Raw genomic sequence first — 27490 nt, 5'->3', positions numbered from 1 at the left:
GATTTATCTATTCAGTATTTTACATTTCAGTCCAGTACTGTTATGCCTATTCAATATTTTACGTTTCAGTCAAGGAGTTATATACCTATTCAGTATTTTACATTTCAGTCAAGTAGTGATTTACCTGTTCAGTATCTTACATTTCTAGCTATACAGTATTTTATACTTCAGTCAAGTACCTGTTCAGCTGATTTTTTAAGATTGGCACAATGAACTCACAAATAAAAGAGAAATTTAATACTGCCATCCTTGGGTATAACTGTCAATTTCATGCTTATATGTATAATTCAAATAGTTCTTGTTCGTTAGTCTATTTTCATGTTTGTTTGAGATTACTGAACTTTGATACTACACATTTCTAATCCAGGAAGTGGAAAGACCTTGGCCTATATGCTGCCATTGCTAGAACTTCTTCACAGATATAAACAATCGATGGGAGATTCAGAGGTCCCTAATGCACCTAGGATTATTATCATGGCTCCATCCAGGGAACTAGTGGATCAGATTTCTGTAATTCCTTTTTATCATGCAACATTCATATTGATCAACACACTTAAGTTTACATTGTAAATTTAATCTCAGTCTGAAACAATACTTTGTAAAATGTTTATTGTTAAAACTTTACCAGCATGTAATTATTAAGAAAAAAATGTTTCTTAAACCTGTTCCTGTCTCAATAAATCCTAATTCAAAATTTCAAGTAATAGATGTTACTGCAGATTTCTAAATCTTATTCTCAATATACAAATTCATCTGTTTGACTGGTCAGAATTTTTTAAAAAGATTTGGATTTGAGTAATGTTTTATGATAGAAAGCCTTGAAATTTGTGAAACTTGTGTAACCATAGAAAGTGCCAAATGCTGCAAGCACCTAATGTCAGATAATATATTCAGCTAATTTTACGTTTTGAGAATTCATTAATATTGTTTTGGTTTTTCTATCAGTAACATTTTCATTTGCACTTGAATTCATGGATTTTGGAAGGATATCCATTTAAATTTACAGATATATCATTCTTCATTTGGTATTTAAATTCATTCTTTATAGCAATCCTAAAATCCATAAAATTCATACCATGCTAATAAATTTGAATTCTCAGTATTTTATAACTAATGATTACTTCCTTTGACATCTATGACATTTCTTGGAATTCATTATCTTGGTCATGTTCTGTTGGCGTTGGCCCATTTATTGATTTAATTATGTCAGCCTTTTTTTGTCTTTATGTTGACATTTCAAATATTACAAAGTTCCTAATACAACTTGGCTAATTTATCAACAGTTACATTTGCTATCTTGATGCTAATAATCAAAACAGCCATCCAAGGCAATAAGATTATGACATGGGGAGTCATTTCAAAAACAATAAATTATCTGGTTATTGAAAATTTAGCTGAGTCAAAAGCCAAGAGAAATGACTCTTACGGGTAAATAGTATTCCTTGTAATCAGCAACATCTTGTTGTGGGGTCTTTGATGTATTATTTAGCAAATTATTAGCTTTATTATGTGGAGGAAAAGGGAGCTAACTGTTTATCCCAAGGATACCCCAAGGTCAGTGCTCTAGCACCTGATCTACTCTTGCCCCCCCCCCCCCCCCCCCCCGGACATGTTCAGTTGCAGTATTTGTTACAAGACTGCAGTGGCTCCCCATCTACAATTTGAATATCAGTTTGTTACAGTGTTGCAGAAACAACGAACATGACTGGGTTTTTGATGTGAACAAGTTCTATCATGCTTCCTATTTTAATCCTTAATTGAATGATACAGTGTAAAAAGAGCTCCAGGAAATACTCCAAGATAATGTGGAGTTTCCCGTTCACAAAGCATGAAACATGTATACATCAGTAATATGAGCAAGTTATATCGTATTTGGCCATGCAAACAGTTGTGATATTCAAATAACAGGTATGCAAAGAAGATGTGTTTTATGAATAAATAAGGAAAAAATAATTTGTGTTTGGAACTTTTATGTATATAATTTTTGTATGCCAATAAGTGATAGGCAGTTTAGTGGGATGCATTGTATTTGAAAATGTTATCATGGGATTTAAATATATAGTGGCCTTTCTGCTTTTTTTTATTCAGGGTGTTGCCAGCAAATTAGCTGAATACATGCCATTTAAATTGAGATCACTCTGTGGAGCCAGAGGAACTAAGGCAAGTTACTCAAATATTGACACCCTCATGGCATTTTGGGCTAAAATGACCAAATCCATAATTCTTACACCTTTCCAAGCACGGATCAGTCACAGATGTATTATTTTTTTAATAAATCACATTATACACAACAAACAGCATACCAAGATAACTATTAGGACTGTCTACTGTAACTGATGAAGTTTTTGTTGATTCTATCAGTGTGTGATTCAGCAGTTAGTGAATGGTACATTAGGGATGTACAGATTGTAATGAATGACCAATTTACTGGTAAGCCTCAGTTGCCATCTTAAAGTAGATGAGTCGCATGTGATTAAAGAAAAAACTCTTGATTGTGCTTGACCTGTAGAAGTAATGAAGAGTTGGACAGCTCAGAGCCTTTCATTATATTTAAAGTAGGAGGATGAGTTGCCAAAGTAGGCATGGGATTTGGGGGTGCTCCCCCATCAGGGAAACAAATGGGGCTGAAAGTTTGGAAAAACCACAGTACTGAAAAGAAGGCTGGGTTTGATGGGGCTGCCTGTTCCTCTTGTTGGTCCAGGACAAAGCCCTGGTGTGGGTTTGGGGGGTGTAATTTTGACACTATATTTTTGCATGAAAATTGTAATTGAACAATCAAAAATTATGATTCTTTAATATGATGTATACATCCATTGAATAATTAATAACTAAATTTCTTAATGTAAATTTTGAATGAAAGATGTACTTCTTTTATTTCAACACACGATTATGCTGATGAGGTACTAAATTGCTGATAATAAAATCCTGGTACATGTACATATATTTCAGAAATGCTTTAACCCTAACAGTAAACATCAACAAGAAAACATGTACCTGCAATTATTTCTTTCTTTTCTAAATGATTGTGCATCCAGAGTGTTCTCACCATGAAAGTCAGTCAGCATATATACATTGCATAAAGCTGCTGAAATAGACAACGCATTTTCCTCCATAGAGGACTAGCAGTCAGAAGAAGTAGTCTGTTACACATCAAAGTTTTCAAAGAAGTGTGCTTTTCTTTCAGCCATTTATATATTATATTTGTGCTGAATTGGAGAGAAAATATAAATACAGTTTTTGTCTGTTAATTTAGCAAGGGCAAAATTCAAATTGGCCTGACCAACAACTACCAAACCAATATAATGCAGAAAATTACTTTTTAAAAAATCTTTCTATGAAGCAAAGAGGGGTGGGATAGAGAAAACAATGAACGAATGAGATACTTGGAGTTATAGAATCAGCCGAGGTATCTCACTCAAATAATTCAGTGGCCGCTATCTGCAATTGTTCCTATGAGACAAATGTAGGAATCAAATAGCAGTGTAATATAATGACTGAGTTATTCGGGTAAAGGGCACTGAATTAGGTAGTGAAGTATGAACTTGTGATTCAGCTGTACACATCCAAGTAGCCTCGTGTGAATTGAGAACTTGTTAACTCAATAGTAAATCATGAGTTTTAAATTTAATATCCCATAGCACTGATTTATTTTCCCTACTAAACACTTTATAACTGTTTTAACCCCATCTCCCCCACACACAAAAAAAACCTCAATGGATTTGTTTGATTTGGAAGATAAACCTTGGGGGTTATTCTGAAGACCTCAGGTCACAATTAACATTTTCTACAAAGAAATTATTGCCTGATGGAGAATTTCATTCTAGATGGTTCCAGATGTTTGCAAGATAAAATCTTACTTATAATTTGAAAGTCTGTTTATAAAATTGTAAATAAAGAACATAGGTAGCACAATGCCCTTGAATCAAGGAAAGATAATAATCCTAATAATTAACCCATATTCATAAAGAAAAAAATAACTATTAGTTGTTTACAGTATTAAAATATATCAATGATTTTGGACGATGTCACCTTCAAAATTATACTTTTACATAACCTACAGAATATAATGAATAAAAACCTATAAAAATCTCCTTACATATTAAATGTACATAACAATACTAAACTATTTTTCTCAGAGACTACATACCTGATCACATTACTATTAAACCCTGCCATATGTCTCAATAAATGCAAGTATCATCAAGTATCATTACCTCATGTAAGTGCCTTTGGATGCCTCTACGTTGTTCTCATGGAAGCACATTTGGACGCCTTTACCTGATTCTCATTGAAGAGCATTTTGATGCCTCCACACCATTCTCATGGAAGCACCTTTCAACACCTGCTGTAAACATCAGTGATTTTGTTTGGGTTTTTTTGATACCATCTTTGGGGAAAAAAACCTATTAGATACTATATTCATTGATGTGAATGACCATTATGTCAGATCACATGGTCGCTGTTTAAGATCTGGTCATAATCTGCTATTTAAAGTAACTGGGTCATATTCTCCACCATCCAAAATGGAGGCAGTGGGATTTTGTTTTGAGTTTGCATGATTAGAATTACTACTATAAAGGTTTCAGTAACTTAAGTAAAGGCTCTGATATTGATGTAGGCAACAATTAGTTTTTATAAATTTTGAAATTCAGATGATTTAGTGATGTAGATGTAGACAAAGAACTGGTAAATTTCGAGTATGAGAAATGGCAGCTATGGTTGGTCACACAGCTTCACTGGCTTAATGGTGAACAAGCTCTCTCAAGATTTTAAAGAACATAAAAATTATTCCATGAAAAATAATTTATGCAGCTATAACAATTGGAATTTACTCTTAAATCTTTCTATATGTAATAGATGTGTACCAAAAATTTAAATTGGTAAAAATCGATGATAAAAATCACATAACACTACTCAACATTTAACAGGCAGTCCTATATGTATGGAGTCAAATAGGTAACAGGTGTTCTATTTATAGCACACTGCACTGTTTAACGTTTGGTACATGCATTTCAACTTGCTAAAAGCCATACACTCTATGAGGTAAAGGGTTAATGGAGTTGATACTATATATCTTTAAGGAATTTGGTTAATTTTCTGGGTGAAATTTATTGTCAGTAATTTCAAGGTAGTAAAATTTAAATAACTTAAAACTGAACCCCCAAGTTTTTTTATTATGCTATTTGCAGCTTAGTTAACTGTCTATTTTGCTATAATATAAAGTAGGCACAGACATGATTCTTCTCCGTTTTAAAGTGGAATTCTGCTTTTCTCCTGACCTAAATCAATCATCTCCAATCCGGTTTTTAAAAAACAGTCTTTCCGCTCCCATTCCGAAACAAATCTTGTAAATTATTTGTTCCATATATTTGTTAGCACATGACTCTTATAAAGTATTCTGATTAGTCAAAGGTTTAAATTCATTTAGTGAATCATCGTGTAATGAAAACTGATTGCATTGGAAAGAAGTAGCATGCTTGCAAAACATGGCATCCCAAGTTATTGAGAGATACCATGACATGAAAAATTTAGATAAAGGTTTAAAAATGTATTGAAATCGGAATGGCTGGAGCGAAAAGTTGATGGAATTTTAGTTATCAGTTTATAAGAAAACTGAACACTTGAGGGCTGGCATTTTGTGACCTCTGCAGTAAAGATCTGAATTATGGTAATCACACTTGGAAGAGTTTGGAACAGCACCTACAGAAGAAGCTGCATACGAAAAATTGAAGCTTAGAAGGCATCTGGAAAAAGTGCAGTTAATTCCTATAAGAAGAAAGATTTCTTGCATGAGAGAACAGATGTATCCCTTTGTCAGAATATGAGCACTGCATTTTGCCAATACAAGCACCAGCTTGAAAGGAAAAAGGCTCTCATTGAGAAGGAAAAGAAACGATTGCACATTGAGCCAAAAAAGTCAGTGGTGACAAAAAGGAAGGTTAAAGAAATATTTGCCAAGGCTGCAAAATGAGCTCAACTGGCATGTCAACAGGTTGTGTCCAGTGGAGAAAAAGACAAGCGAATGAATGGGATTATTTGTATATAGTTGATTTACTTGGGTGTTTATTTTACAGATTTGTTATGAAAAGAGAGAAGTATAATATATTTACGGTAAAAACTGAGAAATTATTGTGAATTAATTATGATGTGAACACTGACATGCACATGAAATAACTTAAGCACCAATAGTATTGGAGAACAAATTCATGTGACAATAAATATTGTGAAATTATTTAAGTTAAGTTAAACATTTTTGGTAAGTTTTTTAGTTTTTCAAATGATTATTTTGGTTTAGTTTATGATCATAAGTTGCACCAGGAGCAGTATTTTTATCAGTGAAAAATCTGTTTTTTGGCTGGGGCCTTTGGCCCGCTGGAACCCCAGATCGTGGGCACTGAATCACATGACACCATTTGGGAAGGACCCTCAACGCCCCTTAAAAAAATTTCAGCTTTTTTATGATAGACCAAAATCATGTCTGTAGGCAGGTGATGTTTTGTTCCAAGTTCACTGTAGAAATGCATTACATTTAATGCCTGTTTAAACTAATTAGTGATAATAATATGATACATGCACTACTTAGACTGCAGCCTTTCTTTTCTTATTGATGTTCTGTTTATCAATTTCAGTACAAGATATTGTATGATCCGAAGGAGGCAGTGGATGTTCTGGTTACAACACCTGGTATCCTGGGAAAAATGTTGTCATTAGGTACATCATTCAACATCATAAAATCTCTAAGAACCTTTATTTCTAACCATCATTTCTTCTCCTTTTGTAAAATAGTAGGCAACAAATCCCACTAAAATCTTCATTTTTGGATGTAAATCTTTGTATCATTTTACTTAATGCAGATATGATAATGAAAACAAGAAATGTTTATGTGCAGATGGTATACATCAGAATTCAGAATTTCTAGCCAAGTCATTTAATCCATTTTGTCTAAAAACAAAGAGAAAATCTTTCTGACATATTTAATTTCATATGGAACCTGACTGAAAATGTTCTTTGTTGGAAACCTTTTGCATTATGATATCAGATTTTAGTTCAGTCAGTGCTATTTCTAGTATTCACGGTTTGCTGTTGAATTACATGTTCTTTACATTTTAAAATTATCTTTTTAATACTGAATTTTCAATTGTGGCCTTACATTTTTATGAAAACTAAGGCTACTTCATTTTCTTCTTGTCTACCTTGAAACATGATTTTTAATAAGTTAGGTAAAAATAGACATCTCCACCATGGCGGCACAATTATACAAGCACCAGATTCATATCTAACTTGGGCATTCAATTCGAATAGCATCACACTAGGTGAAATATTTTAGTGTTTTCCCTCTTATGAGACCATCATTCCTGCAATGAAAAGCTGGACTTTTAAAAGCTGTGGCCTTCCATAAGGGGGAACAAAATGTTAAAAATATAGTATTTTGGTATTTGACCAGGTGGCTTCCCATCTGGAGATGGTGCCATTTAAAACTTACAACCTGGTAAAGCAGTCCAGGAATGATAACTCCTGCTTAATGCTGCATACGAGAATACCTATCTTGCATGTCATATTTTGATGATATATTTACTGATTGGTTTATATGTTGGAGAACCTTATTAGTAAATAATTCTTTCATATTCATTTGGATACATTTGAAATTTAAGGTTAGTTATTAACAAGAAATGGAGGGGTTTCCAATATATAAATGTAAATCTTCAGAATCACCTGAGTTCATCTGAAATGGCAGACTCATCTGATGACAAGTCACAATTATCTGGAAGTCAAGTAATTAGGAGAGATAGAATTACAAGACTGGGGAGATTGTTGGCAATAGTGGTGATAATGAGGAACTTAAAGACTCTGAACTCACCATTTTGTATAAGAAACCTGAATTTTTTCAGTGCACTAAATGTCAGTCTATATTTATAATTTTTAATATTTTCTTTACACATAGGCCAACATGAGTATTGATGTATCTGGAACACCTCTTGAATATTTTCAGCTATTTATAGTGGCTGCATTTTTGGAAATAGCCACATTTAACAAATATTAATGCACATCTGAAGCGAGAGACTGACCTAAGACCACATAATTCATCTGGTACAGATTGAAAAAATCTAACTTTAGCCATTGCAGTTTCCACAAAATTGGAGATGTGTTACCTCCATTGATAATTTTTCATGGTGTGAGGGACCTAAAAAATGTATCATGTACTGAAAGGATGAATCATATGATACAAATTTTAATATATTTTAAAAATAAACTTTAAATTTGAGCGTATTTTCTGACATGTAATTTTCCAGTGATTTAAAAGGTGTCCCACAATTTATGAATTAAAAAAATGGTGTCCTGGAACACAAAGTGCACAAAAAAATTATTTAAAAAATTACAGTATCCCAGTATATAAGGTAAATATGGTATGTACACCATGTTATCCTTGTTTATGTACACCATGTTATACTTGTTTATGTACATCATGTTATGATTGTTAATGTACACCATGTTATACTTGTTTATGTACACCATGTTATGATTGTTAATGTACACCATGTTATCCTTGTTTCTGTACACCATTTTATACTTGTTTATGTGCACCATTTTATACTTGTGTATGTTTTGTACATTTTTCTATATGTGATTTAATAGAAAGATGAAAATTACTTGAAGTCATTGCACATTCTTATCTATAATTCTTGTAGGTGGAAACATTTGGTTTATTTGGGTCCTTATCTTTCATCTTGCCTTAAAATTCTGTTATCTTCATCAGAACGCTGAAGCGTATAATGGTCACCCTTTCTGTCTGTGATACCATAGAGTAGTTGAATTGCATGTTACAATTAGTTGTGTCTTTTAAAGGTTTAATTAAGTGTTGATGTAGTCCTTTTTCCATTGATTTCAAATCTCCACAACAGCAGATCCTCGTAATCTGCAAAGCTCAGTAACCCTTCAACATATGCTGATACAATTTGGTGTGTACATTGTCTCATATGTTTTTCTTTGGGTTTTGTCTCATCAACTCTACATTCCCTTAGGTGAAGCATATTATGTTATGGTATTGTCCTTCTGTCTGTCTGTTACCAGTTTTGTTTCCACACAATAACCAAAGTTGTCCCATCTACAAAACTTTTTGGATGACTTGCACTTGGGGTAAGAAGGAACCTATTGGGTCAAGATGTGCAAGGTCAAGATCTCTGTGACTGAAAGAAGAAAAATGTTTTTGAGTTGTGCACCATCTGGAGTGATCAAACTTTGTGGCTGGTTTGTACTTCAGGTAATGAAAACCCCTAATGATTTTGATCTGAAAGGTCAAAGGTCATGGTTACTGTGACAGAATTCTACATCATGTATCTGAAGCAAACCTGTAGATGGTTTGCACTTAGGGTAAGGAAGAAGTGTATTAGGGTTTCACTGTCAAAAGTCAAAGGTCAAACTTACTCTAACTAAAAGAAGAAAAGATGATTTTTGTACAGTGGCATTATTTCAGAATTACAGACCTGGACCAGTTTTTATGGCACTTTGGGATCAGGAAGAAGATTGTTAATATTGGAGTCAGTAGATCAAGTCATTGTGACTGAAAGAAGACATTTTCTGCACACAAATTTTAATTACTAACCAAGTATCTTTACCAATGTTTGTGGATGACTTGCATGTTGGGTACAAAAGAAGCCATTATAGTTTGGACAGAAATGTTAAAGGTCAAGGTCACTTTGACCTAAAAATGTATTTTGCAGACTAACTTAGTTTTAGAGCACATGCTTTGACCAAAATTTGTGCCTGGCTTGCACTTTAGGTAAGGAAGAAGACTATTAATTTGGGGTCAAAAGATCAAAATTCAGGGCCATTGTAGCTAAAAGATTAACGAGTCTTAAGGAATAATGTTTCTAGAGTAGGTTCCTTGACCAACATTATGGATGGCTGGGGTGTAAAGCTTAGAGGTCACTGTTATGGTAAGCCTGATAGAAAAATAATGGGTTTCTGTACTTAAATTTTATGCAAGACCCATACCTTAAAGAATTCAAGGTCATTGAGTCCCATTGGTCAGTAAACTCTAGAGTTGACCATACACTGCTAGTTATGAACACAGATGAATATTGAACATGGGGTGAGTGTATAATGTGCTATTCATGGTGTTCATATTCTGTAGAGTTATGCATTTGGTGTAATCACTGTCTCAGATTTTCAGATTTGCATTTTATGGGCATTGTATTTAAATAGAGTTATGGTCTTTGACAGTTGACTTCAGATCTTCACATTGAACATTTGACTCACAGACTTTCATGTGCTTTTCTGGTTTTGTGTTTTCATTTCATATTTGGATATAGTTAGGATCATTAATAATTAACTTCAGATCTGTAAGTGGAATGTTGCTTGATGCAGCTCAAGAACCATTCAACAGTATGGTATGATCATTGTCTCTTAGACCTAATGTGCATTTGACGTGTTTTGTCTCACCTACACCATTACTCTTTTGGCCCTTGCCAGTCATCTTTATATACTGTATATTTAATGTTGCTTCAGTCACAGACCTGCCACCTCTTACGATTTTTGCCGTAAATGTTACAAAAATTACCCTTAAAATATGGACTTATGGCATACTAGCAAAAACTACGAAAAAATTATCGTTGCCAAAAAGTCCAAATAATTGGTTCATCTGTGTTTTATTTGGATCCAGGTTTCATCTTAGAATTAGTAAAATTAGCCAGGGAACCAGACTAACTTTACAAAAGCACCCCAGACACTTTAAACTGCACCTATTTGTTCATGTGAAACGTCTGCATGATCAGACTGTTGATTATAGATTGTTAAAAATGGCTTCCAGAAAGTGATGCACGTTTAAAGGAAAAATAAGCTTCTAGAAAAGTGTTACTAATCAACACAGAAGAATAAAAAGGTGTATTCAGATTTTTGTGAATAAAAGCTGGAAAGGAAACAATTGCAAAAATTGGACATCACGTGTCAATTTGAGTATGTCTCGTGGTGGGAGATATGATTGCCGTTGTCATGTGAAATGGAAAAGAATTTCCAAGAATTATGTCAGGTTGAGAGATAGCAACAAGCCATTGAGCTGCATAGGGTTTGGAACTAGAGTTTGTGCATCTGTATGAGTGGTAAATAAAGTCCATGCGTACTTTACAAACTTTTCAGTTGAACATAATGTTTATCGTCGATGCTTTGAACTTTTAATGAAGTCCATAATTGTATTTAGCAGAATGATGCACACTGAGTTCATCAAGGGTAAATTAAAGTATAGAATTGGTTCAAAAATTTTAATGATGTAAGTTTCATCCACAAGTAGGATGTATGTATTATTGGTTTTCACTCATATAATGGTATTGAATTATTTCACTCATATATTCATATTAAATATTATTGATTCAAGAATGGAACATATGTTTATGATGGCATCTGGTTCACAGTTCTTGTTAAATGGTCAAGGATCCAACATGCATGCCACACCCCTCCCAGTCTGCTGAAGGATCTCTCGAGAGACTCCTTATTCACTGCAGACCCATAGGTCCTGAAGCATTGGTCCCTCCTTATCCACTGCAGACCCATATGTTGCAAAGCATTGTTCCCACCTTATTTACTGCTGACTAGTGTGGTTCAAAAGCATTGGTCCCTCAGTGCGAGTAAACCAGCACAATCCTCCAAGCCAACACCACCATCAACAACAGCATAAGGGTTCCATGAAATCTCACAGAAATATACAAAAATATAATGACTGACCTGTGTAGTGTATGATACATGGTTAAATATGAAGGCAATAATATGTATTACATATGCACACACATAAGATGACTTCATTACACATTAAATCTTTTTATAAGAAGTACTGTTCAAGATTAATATTATGATAACTGAGTTTGTAAATGAATTTGTGTCAAAGAAGAATAATTTCACTGAATTATAAGAACTCGACTCTTTCTTTCCTTTAATGCATGCGATGTAGAATTAAATCCCTTTGTTCAGTTATATAAATGGCCTACTTGAAACAGGCTATAATCCATCTGATAGCATTGTGTTAAATGACAGATCTGACTCTGTAAAATATAGAATACATTCTCAGAAATTAAATCAATAAACACAGAAAACAGATATCAAGAAAGAATAAAATGTTATATTTCACATACCACATCATCTGAAGATTACTCCCATAAAGTTGACAGTTTCCTGACAAAACTCATATTTGGTTATGGTGAAATTCACTGCAAGCACTTTGCTGATGCAGCATTAGTTGAACCATACTCAGTATTATGAAATAGCTGGAGTAAAACATCAACCATCCTAGGGTAACACTGTATGTGGCAACAAAACTTGAGTACTTTTTAATTCATATAGAGTGCATAAGCATGTTACTACACAATTCTGTGACAACAGAGTGATGGTAATTACTAATCAACATCATATCTTTACATGAGATGCTGCTTGTATTGTTGAGTCCATGTAAGAATTAGATTTCAAGCATCATTTAAAGGAGTTATGGCCCCTGAATGCCCATCTTCTCCTAACGTTGGTTTCCGAACATGAGTACCTCCATTCAAGTCCCTAAGGACATATTGTAGTGGGTTAAAATCACTAAGGACATATTGTAGTGAGGTGAAGTCCTGAAGGACATAATTGTAGTTGGTTAAAGTCCATGAGAATATCTTTATAATGAAGTGAAGTGAAGTCTCTAAGGACATATAATAATGGGTTGAAATCCCTAAGGATGTATTATAAAGCCTCATATAGGATTTACCTTGTACCATGAAAAGCTTAATATGGAATTTACCTTGTTCCATGAAAAGCCTTTTATGGAATTTACCTTGTACCACGAAAAGTCTGTCGGGATTTACCTTGTATGCACTGTACTATGAAAGATAAGACAGAATTTGCATGTAAAATTTATGTGGAAATTCCTTGCAATGGTACCTTTTCATTTAATCCTTTTCTTTTCTGGTAAATTTGCATGATTTGTGTCAGGATCAAGAAAGCTGCAAATCAGAACTTTGAAAATGTCTCCATATGTGGTATTTTTTTTAGCTCATGGAGTTGCTTGGTACCCAAGCATATATTTATTCTACAACTGCCTTGATGATATACCAGGTTTGTTCTGATGGATCGGTCTATAGGAAGAGATGCAGAGGATATTGGCTTGAAACAAGTGACTAATGAATAGATTTCATCTTCTGGGTGAAAATCTAAGTAAACACTTTAGTATTTACACACAAAATGAAAAATATCTGTTATTCACTCAGAGCAAGCCAATCTTTTTTATATTCTCAAACATGTTGTAGATTTCCTTTTGTATCCTGTGTGATAATGTCAGCAGCTTCTTGTGGGTTGGTGGTTCTTCCGAGGGTTCTTCCTCTACCAGTTATACTGGCTGCCATGTATAGCCTATCTTATGTGCTGAAAAATGGTGTTGAACCCTATAACAACAACACTAACATCCTTACATGAACATGAAGAAATGGCTGTAGCAAAATCTTTCATTAAATTAGAATAATAAAATGACTATAGCAGAAACTCCTTACATGTCATTAGCTGTTTAGTTAATTAGACCTGTTCTTAAGTGGACTTTTGATGCCCTAATATATTTTGGTTCACTGTGATGAGTTCTGAATAATGATATAATTAAGTAGAACAACATCATATCTTTTGATAGAATAATATCATATTATTTGATATAACAATATATAATTTGATAAAACAATATATCATTTAGTAGAACAACATCATATCTTTTAATAGAACAATATTATATAATTTGATACACCAATATTATATCATTTGATAGAACAATATATAATTTGATAAAACAATATCATATCATTTAGTAGAACAACATCATGTCAATTGATAGAAAAAGTCATATAATGTAATAGAACAACATAATTGAAGCCCAAGACAGTGCAAGGTAAAATATAACACGTATACTGAAAGTATCACCTTATGAGTCATAACTGAACTCCAGCTATATAAAAATGTTTATAGAAAAACTACCAAAAATGTTGAGACTTGAATCAATATTGGGATTTTTTTCAGGTAAAATTGTACCCTCTCGGATTCAAAGTGTTGTGCTAGATGAAGCAGATACTTTGTTAGATGACAGTTTCAGTTCCCTTGTAACACAAATCCTACAGAAGCTTAAGGTAGGTAAAACACCTGGTAATACAAATCCTACAAAAGGATAAGGTTGGTAAAATGCCTGGTAACACAAATCCTACAAAAGGTTAAGGTGGGTGAAACACGTGGTAACATGAATCCTACAGAATGTTACGGTAGGTAAAACGCATGGTAACATGAATCCTACTAAAGGTTAAGGTAGGTAAAATGTAACACATATCCTACAAAAGAATAAGGTAGGTAAAATGCCTGGTAACATGAATCCTACAAAAAGTTAAAGTAGGTAAAACACGTAACACATCCTATGATTTTGAGGGAGAGGTGGAAAAACACCAAACAGGAGTGTCAAAAGAATTTTGCTAAAGTCTTTCTTTTCGAATTATTTATCCTGTACCAAGAATACAGCATTGATGTCATAATGTGCATTTAGAATACATTATTATGGTATATCTTGTAACAGAAATGCAGTACTGATGTCATATTGTGTATCAGAAATACTGTATTTATGGCATATAATGTATCAGAAATACAGTATTGATGGCATATCATGTACCAGAAAGACTATTTATGGCATATAATGTATTACCAATACAGTATTTATCGCATATAATGTATCAACAATACAATATTGATGACATATCATTTTGAAATACTGTATTGATGGCATATCATGTATGAACAATACAGTATTGATAGTATATAATGTATTAGAAATACTGTACTGAATGTTGAGAATGTGTGATCTTAAACAAAGTAACAGACCAAAGCAAAAACCAACAAGTTTTGTAAAACTTGACAATATTTTTCCATTGAATACAAAGTGAGAAATATAAAAAGAACATACAGTATTGCAAATTAAATAACAAGTAATCATAGAATTTCTTTCACAGTCTGAATAAACTTTAGTGGTATTCGAAAATAAATATAACACTGCAAGTGTTGATGTGCCTGTGTCATAGCGATATTGAATCACATTAATACAATATAAGAATATATCCTTATTTGAATATCACTCTAAATCCAAGTCTTTATTTCCAGGAATGTTATTTTTGAGCACTTTGTATTTTCAGAGAGGATTAACTTGTGTGATTTCAATAAATAAATTCCAGCCAAAATTAAATACTGTACATAACAATGTTATACAACTGATTTTGCTCAGATCTTATGGCATGATGAATAATTTCTTGGTAAACAAGATTATATAGTCCTCTGCTTGACATCAGGTCACAATTTAGCATTTTCTAAGAAAAAGCTATTACCTAATGGAAAATTTCTTTCTGGAAGGTCCCAGATATTTAGAAGATAAAATCTAAGTTATAATTAGAAAGTATGTTACTAAAATTATAATATAAAATATAGTAAACAACAGGTAGAACCAGCATTTCATGGGGAATTTCCAATGTTCTGGACTCAGACTAGGATAAACATGTTGTTTACAAAAACCAAAATCAGTGATTCGGGTCATCTAGAAAATGAACTTGACAAGGTCAAATTCAAAATACAATTATCCATAGCATATAATGAATAAAAAATAAATAAATAAATAAACAATACAAAGTGAAAATAAGTAATATCAGAAATAATGTAATGGCATATCATGAATCAGAAATACATTATTGATGGCATATCATGAATAGAGAATACATTAGTGATGGCATGTTATGTATCAAGAATACATTATTGATGGTATATCATGTATTGAGATATTGAAGGCATATCATGTATCGAGAAAGCATTATTGATGGCATATCATGTATCAATTATACATTATTGATGACATGTATCGAGAATTCATTATTGATGGCATATTACATATTGAGAATACATTATTGATGGCATATCATATATCAAGAATACAATATTGATGGCATATTATGTATTGAGAATACATTATTGATGTCATATCATGTATCAGGAATGTGTTATTGATGGCATTTCATGTATTGAGAATACATTATTGATTGCATATCATGTATCAAGACTACATTATTGATGGCATGTCATGTATTGAGAATACATTATTGATTGCATATCATGTATTAAGACTACATTATTGATGGCATATCATGTATTGAGAATACATTATTTGAAGGCATATCATATATCGATTATACACTATTGATTGCATATCATGTATCAAGAATACATAATTGATGCCATATCATGTATTGAGAATACATTATTGGTTGCATATCGTGTATCAAGACTACATTATTGATGGCATATCATGTATTGAGAATGCATTATTTGAAGGCATATCATGTATCGAGAATACATTATTGATTGCATATCGTGTATCAAGAATACATAATTAATGGCATATCATGTATCGAGAATATGTTAAACACCTTCATATTGCACACATGTGCATGACACGTGTGCCCAATAGTAAAGTGCATTAGGAACTACTTTGTAAACAAATCATGTACACTCTTGTAGTAGACCCTTTAGGTTTTGGTTGATTAAATCTGTTTCTGAATGAACTAAAGCAGCTGTTTCATGGATGCCACATACCAGCTGCTTTGCAATATTCTACAAGTTAATTTTTTTGATAAAATGTTTGGCTAGCAATAGATGCCATACAGGCCATAACATTGCTGGGGTCCCTACAAAGAGCATGCAAGTGACAAGGCATATACGTGTCTTCTTTAGCTGGTAAAAAGAATGGCAAAAATATACTTACAGTTTTACATTCTGAAATTCCGTACTTTCTTAGTTCTGCAAATCCAAATTACATGAGCTATGTCATGGATTCTAAAGCTTGAATACACATTTTGAAATTGTACTTTGATTTTGACTTCATTCCAAGTGCAGTAACATCCCTCTTAATGCACTCAAAATGAACATTATATTTTCCTTAGCATCTTTTTGATAATTACAATTGAAAGACCTCATATTTTTCCCACATTATGATTCCTAACATTCAGTGAAAGAACAGAAACACGTGCAGATGAGTCAAGATGCTGCTTCCTTGCTGCTCAAATCAGATATACTTCATGTATAACTGACACAGATAAATCCAGTCCATAATGACAAAATGTACTTGAATCAACAGAAATACCAAATTCCATTCATTCCAGACCAAATGGAAAAGTTGTTGCAATGTGCATTCATTCACAATATGACTCTAGATTTCAATTTTAAGTAGACCAAAATGACATTTTCTTTCGAAAGTGATGTCAATCACACGACTAAGTTCAAATTTCGCTGGGCACAGTTACATGTGCATTAATATTGTTGTTGTGTAATGATGAATATGTGCATGTGTATTTACTTTGGAATATAAATTCAATTACTTTGTTTCTTGTAGTGTATTTTTGTTTATATAATTAAGTCTTGGGTAGAATAAGAAAATGAGTATATAATAAAAAGGTTATTGCATTTGTATGGGAAAATATGAACTTGTTTTGTCAGATGGATATACTGCACTCCTAAGGTTGCGTACTATCCACCCGAAAAAACTTGTTCATATTTTCCCATAGAAATTCAGTAACCTATAAATATAGCTAAGGGTCCCAGCAATCCAGAATCACTAACAGATTAATAGTTTGGTGTTTAGGAGTGATATAGTTGTCCATACTTCTGTACACAGTTTGGCAATGATATATTTGTCTATACTTTTGTATATACTGTATCTCTGAAGATAATAGAAACCATTAGAGATTCCAATTAAGCATTGGAATGTTTTGTTGATGAGTAGAAATGATGATTAAACATTGCAATCTCATTGGGGATAAGCCTGGGACCCTGCAAACGAGTCATGAGGGATAACAACAAAAAGATAGGACCACACCTATGAGGCTTTAGGGCCTTGCAATCAAATATCAGAAGACACTGATAAACTTGTCCACAGCCCTTAGGAGTCATGAGCATCTACAAATATCATTTACCCTGCCTGTCTCAATACTAATAAACAAGTCGGACACAAAGGTTTGTAATTTGAGCAATAAGGCTGGCTGGCCAAACTGCACCAACCAGACAGTCCACAAGACATATATCATTTTCATTTGCTGCTCCAACTGCAACCTGTCTGGTCCAACTGTACAAATAAGCTATATGCAAATGCAGTTGTAAGGAGTCTATTATCTCTGACTGGCTAGCGAATTAGCCATCATGTCTTCCAACAGTAAGTCTTATGATGAACAGACCTTTCATATTGCTGGCCAGCCAACTGATAGACCAGACTGGCCATTCCTATGAATTCAAAGTGAACCAGCATTACTTACCGAGCAGTTTGACCTAGATAAACTGGCATTCTATATTGTGATTACTTCTGACAGCATATCCAATAAACAAAATGTTGATGCATGCTGATATGCTGGAAGGCTGTATCCCTGGACTCCTGTTGAATAAATCCCTCATGTTAATGAAGGAGATAAAATGGAAATGCTTCAAAAAAATGGAATAACTGGAATTTAGTTCAAGGTAGCAGTAGAGAAAATCTATGTGATGTTGTCTCCATCTCAGTGCTCTCATCCACTGCCATTTCTACCTACAGGGCTAAGTTCCTTATTGACTCTATCTAATGATGACAATGTTTATCATTCAGAATCATGCTCCAAGTGTTAAAGACACAGCAACATTACTGGGCTTCTCTTGGAGTGTTTATGATCCCAATAATGCAAGAACTTTATGGTGAGTTAGTTGCCCACAAGTTTCTCACCCAAACTGGTAAACAGTCACATACTGAGATATTTTATCAAGCTGTACCTTGTCTTGATGTTGAATAAGTACAAGTCTTAAATTCAACTTAAGAGTTAGTCAGGAACACTGTGTCAAATTCCTGCCTACTTGAAGATTAGTCAAACTGGCCACTAACAATCATAGCTGGGTTTCAATGCACTCACTCCCTCCACAACTGTTTTGGCTTTGAACTGAGGAGGTGAGAAGCAACAGCGACAGGAGTTGTGCCCCTTTAGTTTTCAGTTTATGCTCCTCTGTTTGCTCAGTTCTCTCTGGGAATATTCAAGAGATGATTGTTGCCATATAAGTCTAGGGGTGTTTCTCTACAATGGCAGAATTATAGGCATTTACATGCCCCTATTTTTGCAGGAAGGCACTGGCAGGGAAGAGAGAGAAAATAATTTCTCTTTCCCCAGGCCTTATGCCAATCATCAGTGATACACACTCACCCATGCCTCAGTGTGACCCACCTGGGGCAGCAGACTACTCCTTTTGTAATAAGATTTGGATCAACCATTCTTGGCAAGCGATAACTGATCCAAGCCATGTCAGAATATCTCAGGATTTCATTGTGCGACCTCCCTCCACATTTTTGTCCTTTACCTACATGATGGATCTCCTAAGTAATCCAGTGAAGGTGATGTAAGTCTAGTTTTTGTTTGCAAATGGTGGTGGAGATAAGAAAACTGCATGCACTGGGTTTAGACTCAAGAGCATGTATGGTTACAAAATCCAGTGGCAGATTGAGACCTGCAGTAGAGCTAAACAGGCTCAAGTAATTTTTTCTGCCCCATTTTAAGATGGACATGACAAGTACATTCATCTTTCAGTGCAGCATGTTGAGCACATGATCAGTCTTGATATGTTTGATGCACTCACCTGTATATACCATTCATATGACATGGATATATCTTAGCTTCCCATACTGAGGTAGTGCACTACACCCTTCAATTCAGCTCCATTTTAAGCCCTTAGACCTTGATTTTCTTAATGTCTAACACAGAAATGACAACATTCCTTGGTGACACACCACAAAAAAGTTCCTTAAATTATTCATGACATAAACAGCTTTTCTTCTAGAGTATGTGATATATAATCAATGCAGAGGAGTAAGAACTTTCCCTTGTCAATATTTTGTCCATATAGATATGGAACCCTTAACACATTTCAACTTGCCATCTTTTTCCCAAACACATTGAAAATATGGTTAATATACAACTAAGATGTTGATGTTGGACTGTAAGTAATATGTTAGACACTGCATCAACTAGGATGTTGATGTTGGACTGTAAGTAAAATGTTAGACAGTGTCATATCTCAGTTCAGTACATCTGTGGAGTTTCATTCCTAGACAACATGCTACAATGTCCAGTAAGTATTATTGGAGAAATGTAATTTGCAAAAAATATTGCTTTCATTTCATGTTCTCAGCGGTGTATCACCATCAAAATTTGCATGTAACATCAGTTAGTGGATGCAAATGCAAAGTGTAGTCACATAAGCAACATTATATTTGGTAAGAAAATCATAACAAATGTATTATCTCGCCAGTACACAATTAATAAAGCAATAATTTCTTCATAATTTCTTAAATGACCCTCATTTCTTCCGAAGTAGCATCTTCTTTATATTACAATGACCTCTACTTTTAAATGTCATCAATGTCAGGTAGATGTTTCCTTCTCATGTATTCATCAGGCAGAGCAAAAGTTCTTATTACCCAATTATTTCAAATTCTGTGAACTTATTTATTTTGTTGGCTTAATTTTTCATAGTTTTACACAAAGAAAGAAACATAAAATCTAATTGCACTGGTATTTAAATTTATGGATTTTACATTGACAGAAATAGTTTTTATAACAAATGCATTTTAAATATATTGTTTGTAACAGCCACACAATTGGAAAAATATTGTTATTTTAAATAAAAGCGAATTGACAAAAACTGGTCACCACCAAACTTTTGGTCTAAATTACAGGTCCAAGGAGGAAGTGTCAGTGAAAAGGGATCCAATGCTTTCTCCAATATCCAGATGTTGCTTGTCAGTGCCACCATGCCACGTGGACTTGATGACATCATGAAAGACTTTGTTTCAGTATGTGTACAGTTCATTGTATATTTAAGAATACATTTGCCATGAAGATTTCCATTATAATAGGGATTTGTAGATTTCCATTATAATTTTTGTTTACAATTAATGCTATTAAGAGGGTTATACAGAACATTGAATGTACACTAAGTTCATAAATACAGCAATAAGTATGTAAATTGATCCAGATTGGCACAGGCTATGATTGGAATAGTTGCTTCTCTTTGGGGAAAGTATTTTTTTGAACTTGATTTGACCAAGTGTCACAACACTGCCCTAGAGTTTTCTGATCACATGCCAAAAAGATAATTTCACAGATAGGTCATGAAGACACTCTTATGCAAACCACTCTGAGCATGGTGGACGTATCCTATTTCTAATCACAAATTAAGCAATTATGACCACTTAAGATGATAATTTTCCAATCTGTTAAAATTCTTTATAGATAAACTGCAACTTAAACACTTGTATATCTAGATGACTGAAGTACTTGAATCAGGAAAGAAACAGAATACAGACTGATCCAAATTCATGCTGGCTTTGTGCTCTAATTCACCTGAGAAAGTTCAAGAGAAAGATCTTGACTTGAACAGGACCATTTTTGATTGCAATTTAGACCCTTAGTGCTACCATTTACTTGAATAACACATTTTTAGCATTTAAAAGAGGAGTTATGGGGCATTTCGGTTGTAAATAATAACAGACAGACTGTATCACAGTATTCCAACATTCTTCAAAGTGCAGAGATAAATATTGTTGTGCTTTAATATGAAGCATTCTATTATTTCTTTACAGGCAGATTGCTTTTCTCGTGTAACCACAGAAAATCTGCACCGTATCATGCCTCATGTTCCACAGACATTTATCCGAATAAAAGGAACGGACAAACCAGGTACAGTGTTTTGAAGATGGGATGTTGTAAGATCTATAACTTTAAGTAGGACAGGTCTAACATTTTGTGAACACTGCACTTTATTTCACATTTGTCAGGTAATTTTGTGGATGTGAGTTTACATTACATAAACAGCTCAGGTTGATATAAAAATTAGTTTACTGAAACCAGAACTTATAGATATGGATAACATTTGTGTTGGATGCATATGAATAAATGAACGTTTTTTTCTTTTCAAACATGTTACTTGAAAGACCACTTTTCTGCCAACTAAAAGCCATCTCTCAAAACAGGTGGTCTGTCATAACATGTTTCTACAGGAAGGGCTTATGAAGAAAAATGAACTTCAATTACTTTATATGCAGTTTATTCTTTATTCATAGTTCTTGGTAAGAAATTACATTTATTTCTTCTCATTTTATGTAGTAGTCTAGATATACATCTGTCATAAAATATTTACCTTAGGCTTTATATTTGAAGATCATGTGTGCATGTTATAATGTGAATTGCAAAATTAGCTAATAAGGTAATATTTATTTATCCTGTGTATGAATTGCACTGTAGTGGTTTTTGGTAAATATAGAATATATATGTAATGAATTAACCCACCAGAAACAAAATAACTAGCAACAAAAGTCCAAGGCCTACTTGACTGATGAGATAAAAAGATTAACTCCATAAACAAATGATGTAACCAGCTGCACTATGAAGTTGAATTATTGTAACATCAAAAGGCAAAGATACAACACAAACCTTTCAGAATAACAATCAGATATGTCAAATATTAATAAAGTATTAAAAACCAAGATAAAGAGTCAATTACTCCAGGCATTACAGATTAACTCCGAAGAGAAACAATGTACTCCATCATTACACCGAAACCAAATGCGAAGATTTTTCAATATGCCATTATTGATTTTGCAAACAATAAAGAAACATTAAAACCTTTAATCAGCTAGATATATCCCTGACTGCTCCCTTTGAAGGAATGGCTAATCATAATGGGGATTTACATGACTTTGGCACTACAGTGATATTTAGTGACATGTATTTTAGTTTGGTTTATGGCCTGTAGCATACAAGTCTGTCTGCATGATGTGTAGATTTGAGCAAACTAGTAGCCAGAGTTAATTATTTTCTCTGTTTAGAATAAACCCTTCTAAGAAGTCTTGTTTGCAAATAAATAAAGGTCATGCTCACTGGTCTTTATATGTTTTGCAGTGCTGGTCATTCATAGCAGTGTTGTTTCAAACAATCTGCATTTTACCTGCAGACTCTTCTAACTGCCCATTGGTTTCAGTAGAATAAAGTTCTTTAGTGTTTGTCTGTTTTTTGTGTGTGTGGTCATTCATAGAAGTGTCCAAATCCAAGTTTTGCCCCAAAATAGTGATCACTGGTCACACTCTGCAAGTGGTTGCTCATGACAGTGCTTGTATGTAATAAAATTGATCCATGACGATTGTGGTTGTAAATGATAGGTCGTTGCTATAGAGGTCACTCAGGAGTGTGCTGTACTAAAAGTTTTATTGCTGATAGCAGAGGTCACTCAAGAGTGTGCTGTACTAAAAGTTGTATTGCTTTCACTTAGGGATTGCTGTTGATTTGGTCTTTAAAGTATTGGCTTATGGTAACGATAAAACCCACAAAAATTGGTATCCCACAAAAAATAGTGAATTTATGGTAATTCAACAGGCACGGCACATGTACTGATAATGCAGTGGTGGTAAGCATGTTGTACAGGGTATGTTGTGACATTATTATGTGTCTTTTGCTTGATTTAAATGATTATCTTTCCTGCTTTTTATTGGTTTTAATGGCACTTTCTACACATTATTGACTTTAATCATTCCCAAGGACAACCTGGGCTGGCCTGGGTAGATATCAAACCTGCTACCCTTGGATTATGGGTCTGATGTTCTTCCGACAGAGCTACTGTACTGCATCTCCTAAATTTAAATGATGTGTATGTAGAAAATAGATTGATAAATTAACCCATGTCCATCCATCTCATCCCCTAACATCATTGTCTTCCCACACCCATCATAAGTTTCATTCTGCCTTGTAACTTTTAAAGTTGTTTATGGATCAAAATAAAGTTTGATATGAGACCTTAGATTAAGAATACTTAAATCAAGTTCACCAAATTTAATGGAGTTATGGCCCCTGAATGACTTCATGGATTGAAACTGAATTTGGTATGAGACTTTACTTTAAAAAGACCTAGGTCAGGTTCTGTTTTTACCTTTTTTTAAAGCAAAACTTTTATGGAATTATGGTCTCTATTTGACTTAGAACTTGGTCTTTAGCCTTTGTTTCTTCTCACAAACTTTGAAAGATTCATGGGTTGAAACCCTAACCTTTATCAAGCTTCAGTTAAGGAGGCATTGGAGGAATCCTGGTCATTCAGTAAAGCGGTGAATGCCGAATGATCTCTATCCCAACATTCTGGTTCTAATGACTCCAGAATTGTTTTCAGTTTGGAGAAAACTTTTTAGGGGAAACGTTTTTCCAGATCTCTTGCTCCTTTCTTACTCAGTTATGATCAAGGGGCTTTCTCAGAGGTCAAGTGGGTCTACATGGATCTGCGCTTGCTTTCCATTAAAAACACTGGAATCCTCTGAACAAGTGGCTAGGTCATTAGTGACTGTAGCTTCGTATGCTGACCTAATTTCACTAGCCTCATTCATCCTGCTGAAGGAAGAATCTCTGTTGACAATGGCAGTCCATATCCATTACTTGTTGATGGAAATGGTAAAAACATCTTGAAATACTTTGTCTTTGTCAATGGCCTTGTCAGTGGAGCTTCTTCACCTCCGCAGGGATGTGACATGGAACATTTTTTGAAGTTTTACAGTAAGAATATTGTTAGGGCTGCCACCCCTCTGGAGGCTGAGACTGTCTTCAGATGTATCGTCCCCTATGGGTACTCAGGATGTGAGAGACCATCAACACCGATCCCTTGCATCCACTTCTGGCTCAGTCAAGGAGCAGAATCATCCTGACCATTCTCAAGACCCACCAGCTAGATTTGTTTAATCTGTGCAGCCCCAGTCAAAGCAACAACCCCATTTCAGAGCTCCCCATTGGCAGGCAGGCCTTTAAAAGGGTGCACCACAGAGGCCCAGGAAAGAAATTTGCAGGGCCTTCCCCCTTTCCTAAGGACGTTGGTGAACAGCCTTAGGGACTTGTTGCCTATCCTGTACACCATATTGTTTATTCGGCTGCCGTTGGTGCCAGACTCAGCCTCGTTTTGCATGCTGACATAACAGTTGATGGTTGGGTCCTTTCTATCATAAGAGATCATTACCAGCTTTGGTTTCAGGATCTTCCTCCCTTAGTAAGGTCTCCCATTTGCTTCCACTAGTTAAATCTGGTTCAGTTAAAGGAAAAGCTTTATTCCCTTTTTTGAAAGGGTGCAGTAGAGAGGGCATTAAAAGAACAATCTCTGGCCTTTTGTTGCCATATTTTCCTGGTTCCCAAGAAAGGGGGTAAGTCTCATCTGATTATCAACCGTTCCCCCTAAACAGATTTCTGCTGGAGGAATCGTTCAAGATGTAGACCACAACCTCAGACAGGAATGCTATAACGATTGGCAATTGGGTGGTCTCCATCAGTCGTCAGGTTGTGTACCTTCACCCCTATCTTTCCTCCTAACAGGAAGTACCTCAGAACAGTTGCAGCACATTTATGGTCACAAGGTATCCCATTCCTGCCATTATTTTAATGATTGGTTGATCCACAATGTCTGGCTAGAGTCCCTCAGCCTAGACTTGTCTCACTGTTGGTTCATGGTGACCAGGCTTGGTCTCTTACCAAATTTCCACCAGTCAGAGCTCAATTCTTCTCAAGATTTTGTCTGCATGGGGATGATTTTTCTCATATTTGTAGGGTTAGTCCATATCCATGTGGACAGCACAGACAAGATTTTGTCCCTGTTGGAGACACTAAAAGTTCCCCTAACCAGGCTTCACTCGTTTCTAATCTAGTTTCTACTTTTAGCAAATTGGAAACTGCAGAAGGACTAATAGAATGCTATGATTTCTCTGGTTTTGGGCTTTCAACCACCATCTAGGTTTGTAGGCAAATCAGGACATTTCTGGTGGGAGACCCATACACCCCTCAAACCTTACTCTTGCCTGGGGCATTCGTCTAGAGGTGGAGGGTTGGTTTCTTTAGGGTTTATGGTCTCCAGTAGATTCTGTCATCCACAGCAATAATTTGGAAACGAGGGCAATGTTTTTAGACCTTCAGAGGGTCATTTAGCAAATAAAAGTTCACTGTGTGATGGTTTCCTCTGACTGCACGTCATTGGTAGCGTTCTTCAGGAAACAAGGAGATAAACATACAACTTCTTTCTGCATGGAGGTTTGCAGCCTCCTTCACTGGACAGCTTCACAAGGAATATTCGTTTGAGTGCACCACTTTCCTGGCAGGTAGAACACTTGGGCAGAGAGTCTATCAGGAAGATAGTTCTTACAGAATCCACCAATCCATAACAGACTCTCTGTTCCATCTTTAGGGACTCCCATGGTGGACTTGTTTGTCAACAGTCTGAGCAACAAGCACCCCTTTTATATTTGTCAAGTCCCTGACCAGAGAGCCTGAGCACTTGATGCCTTCAGTCTGAGGTGGAATCATCTGTTCGCTAATGCCTTCCCACCCTTCACTTACGATCCCACAGATCCTTCACAAAGTCAGGCACTCCATGGTTCAGCTCATTTTGAATGTCCCTCTATGGATGATCATCGGCCGTCTGTCTTCTAAATCTGTTTGTGGACCATCCCAGGACCTTACTATGGATGAGGGACCATCTATTGCAGCACAGTGACTCCCTCCTACACAACAGCTCACAGATTTATCCACCTTCAAGCTTGGCTCATCACAAGTGATCTGTATGCAAAGAAAAGATTTTGAGCCAAGTTGCTAAGTGCATCATTCTGTCCAGGAGAAGATCAACCTCTAAGGCATTGATTCCCAACCTGTGGGCCATGGACCCCCCAGGTAGCCATTGGGTTATTCCAAGGGGAAGTAAAATTACAGCAATTAGCATATGAGAGTCTGCACACAAAAAAATTATGTTAAGAAGGGATGCTTTAAGTTATATGATGCAGAATGGAGAATCTTTTGTGATTAATGCAGGAGATAGTATGTTAATCCTAGATGTCCCTTACTTTGCTTCCTTTTCGAAGAGAAACAATGCTTTGTTTTTATTATTATGGGCTATTGAGCAGCCCTTTCCAGCTTACTGAAATTTTCAAAAGGACCTGCCATCAGGAGAGACTCTCACTTAGCAGATCTGATCAGGTATTCAGGATTGCAGAGACCAGTGTCACACTCTGATGCCTAAATGGAATCTTTCTTGGGTCTTTTGGTCTCTAAGTACCTCCCCCCCCCCATGAACCATTGTGTGGACCTTCCTTTGAGACTTTTACCCTCAAGGCTATTTTCTTACTTGCCTTATTGTCTTCAGGAGGAAGGAGCAAGCTTAATGCCCTATCCATAGAGCAGGACTCTATCTGGTTCACTGGGAAGGTTGAGTCTGCTTCTGTCCTTTTCCAAACAGGCTTTTTTAAGCAAACAGCCAGTTTCCTTAGGTTGCTCCACTCCCTGTTGAGATCCCTATTCTTAGCCATATCTGTGCGGGCGTTGACCAAGATAGATTTTTATGTCCAGTTAGGGGTCATTGTTTTTCTTACTTGGCAGCATCAGAAGGGAGAAGGAAGGATAAG

The 27490-nt window shown here is 35.0% G+C and overlaps 1 protein-coding gene across 1 annotated transcript in view; it reads left to right on the top strand.

Annotated features, from left to right (window-relative positions):
* Nucleotides 1-27490, top strand: part of LOC149808310 (putative ATP-dependent RNA helicase DDX28) — a 77306-nt gene that overhangs the window by 28901 nt on the left and 20915 nt on the right. Inside the window, exons 6-11 of the mRNA XM_089975853.1 lie at nucleotides 368-510; nucleotides 2089-2160; nucleotides 6630-6711; nucleotides 14017-14123; nucleotides 20759-20875; nucleotides 21665-21761. Of these exons, the coding sequence (XP_089831979.1) occupies nucleotides 368-510; nucleotides 2089-2160; nucleotides 6630-6711; nucleotides 14017-14123; nucleotides 20759-20875; nucleotides 21665-21761 (618 nt within the window). The remainder of the gene's footprint in view (nucleotides 1-367; nucleotides 511-2088; nucleotides 2161-6629; nucleotides 6712-14016; nucleotides 14124-20758; nucleotides 20876-21664; nucleotides 21762-27490) is intronic.

This window comes from Sinohyriopsis cumingii, chromosome 1 (assembly GCF_028554795.1).
Source record: "Sinohyriopsis cumingii isolate HCF-2022 chromosome 1, ASM2855479v2, whole genome shotgun sequence".
In the NCBI taxonomy this organism is placed as follows: Eukaryota; Metazoa; Mollusca; class Bivalvia; order Unionida; family Unionidae; genus Sinohyriopsis; species Sinohyriopsis cumingii.
This window is presented reverse-complemented; position numbering and strand designations above follow the sequence as displayed.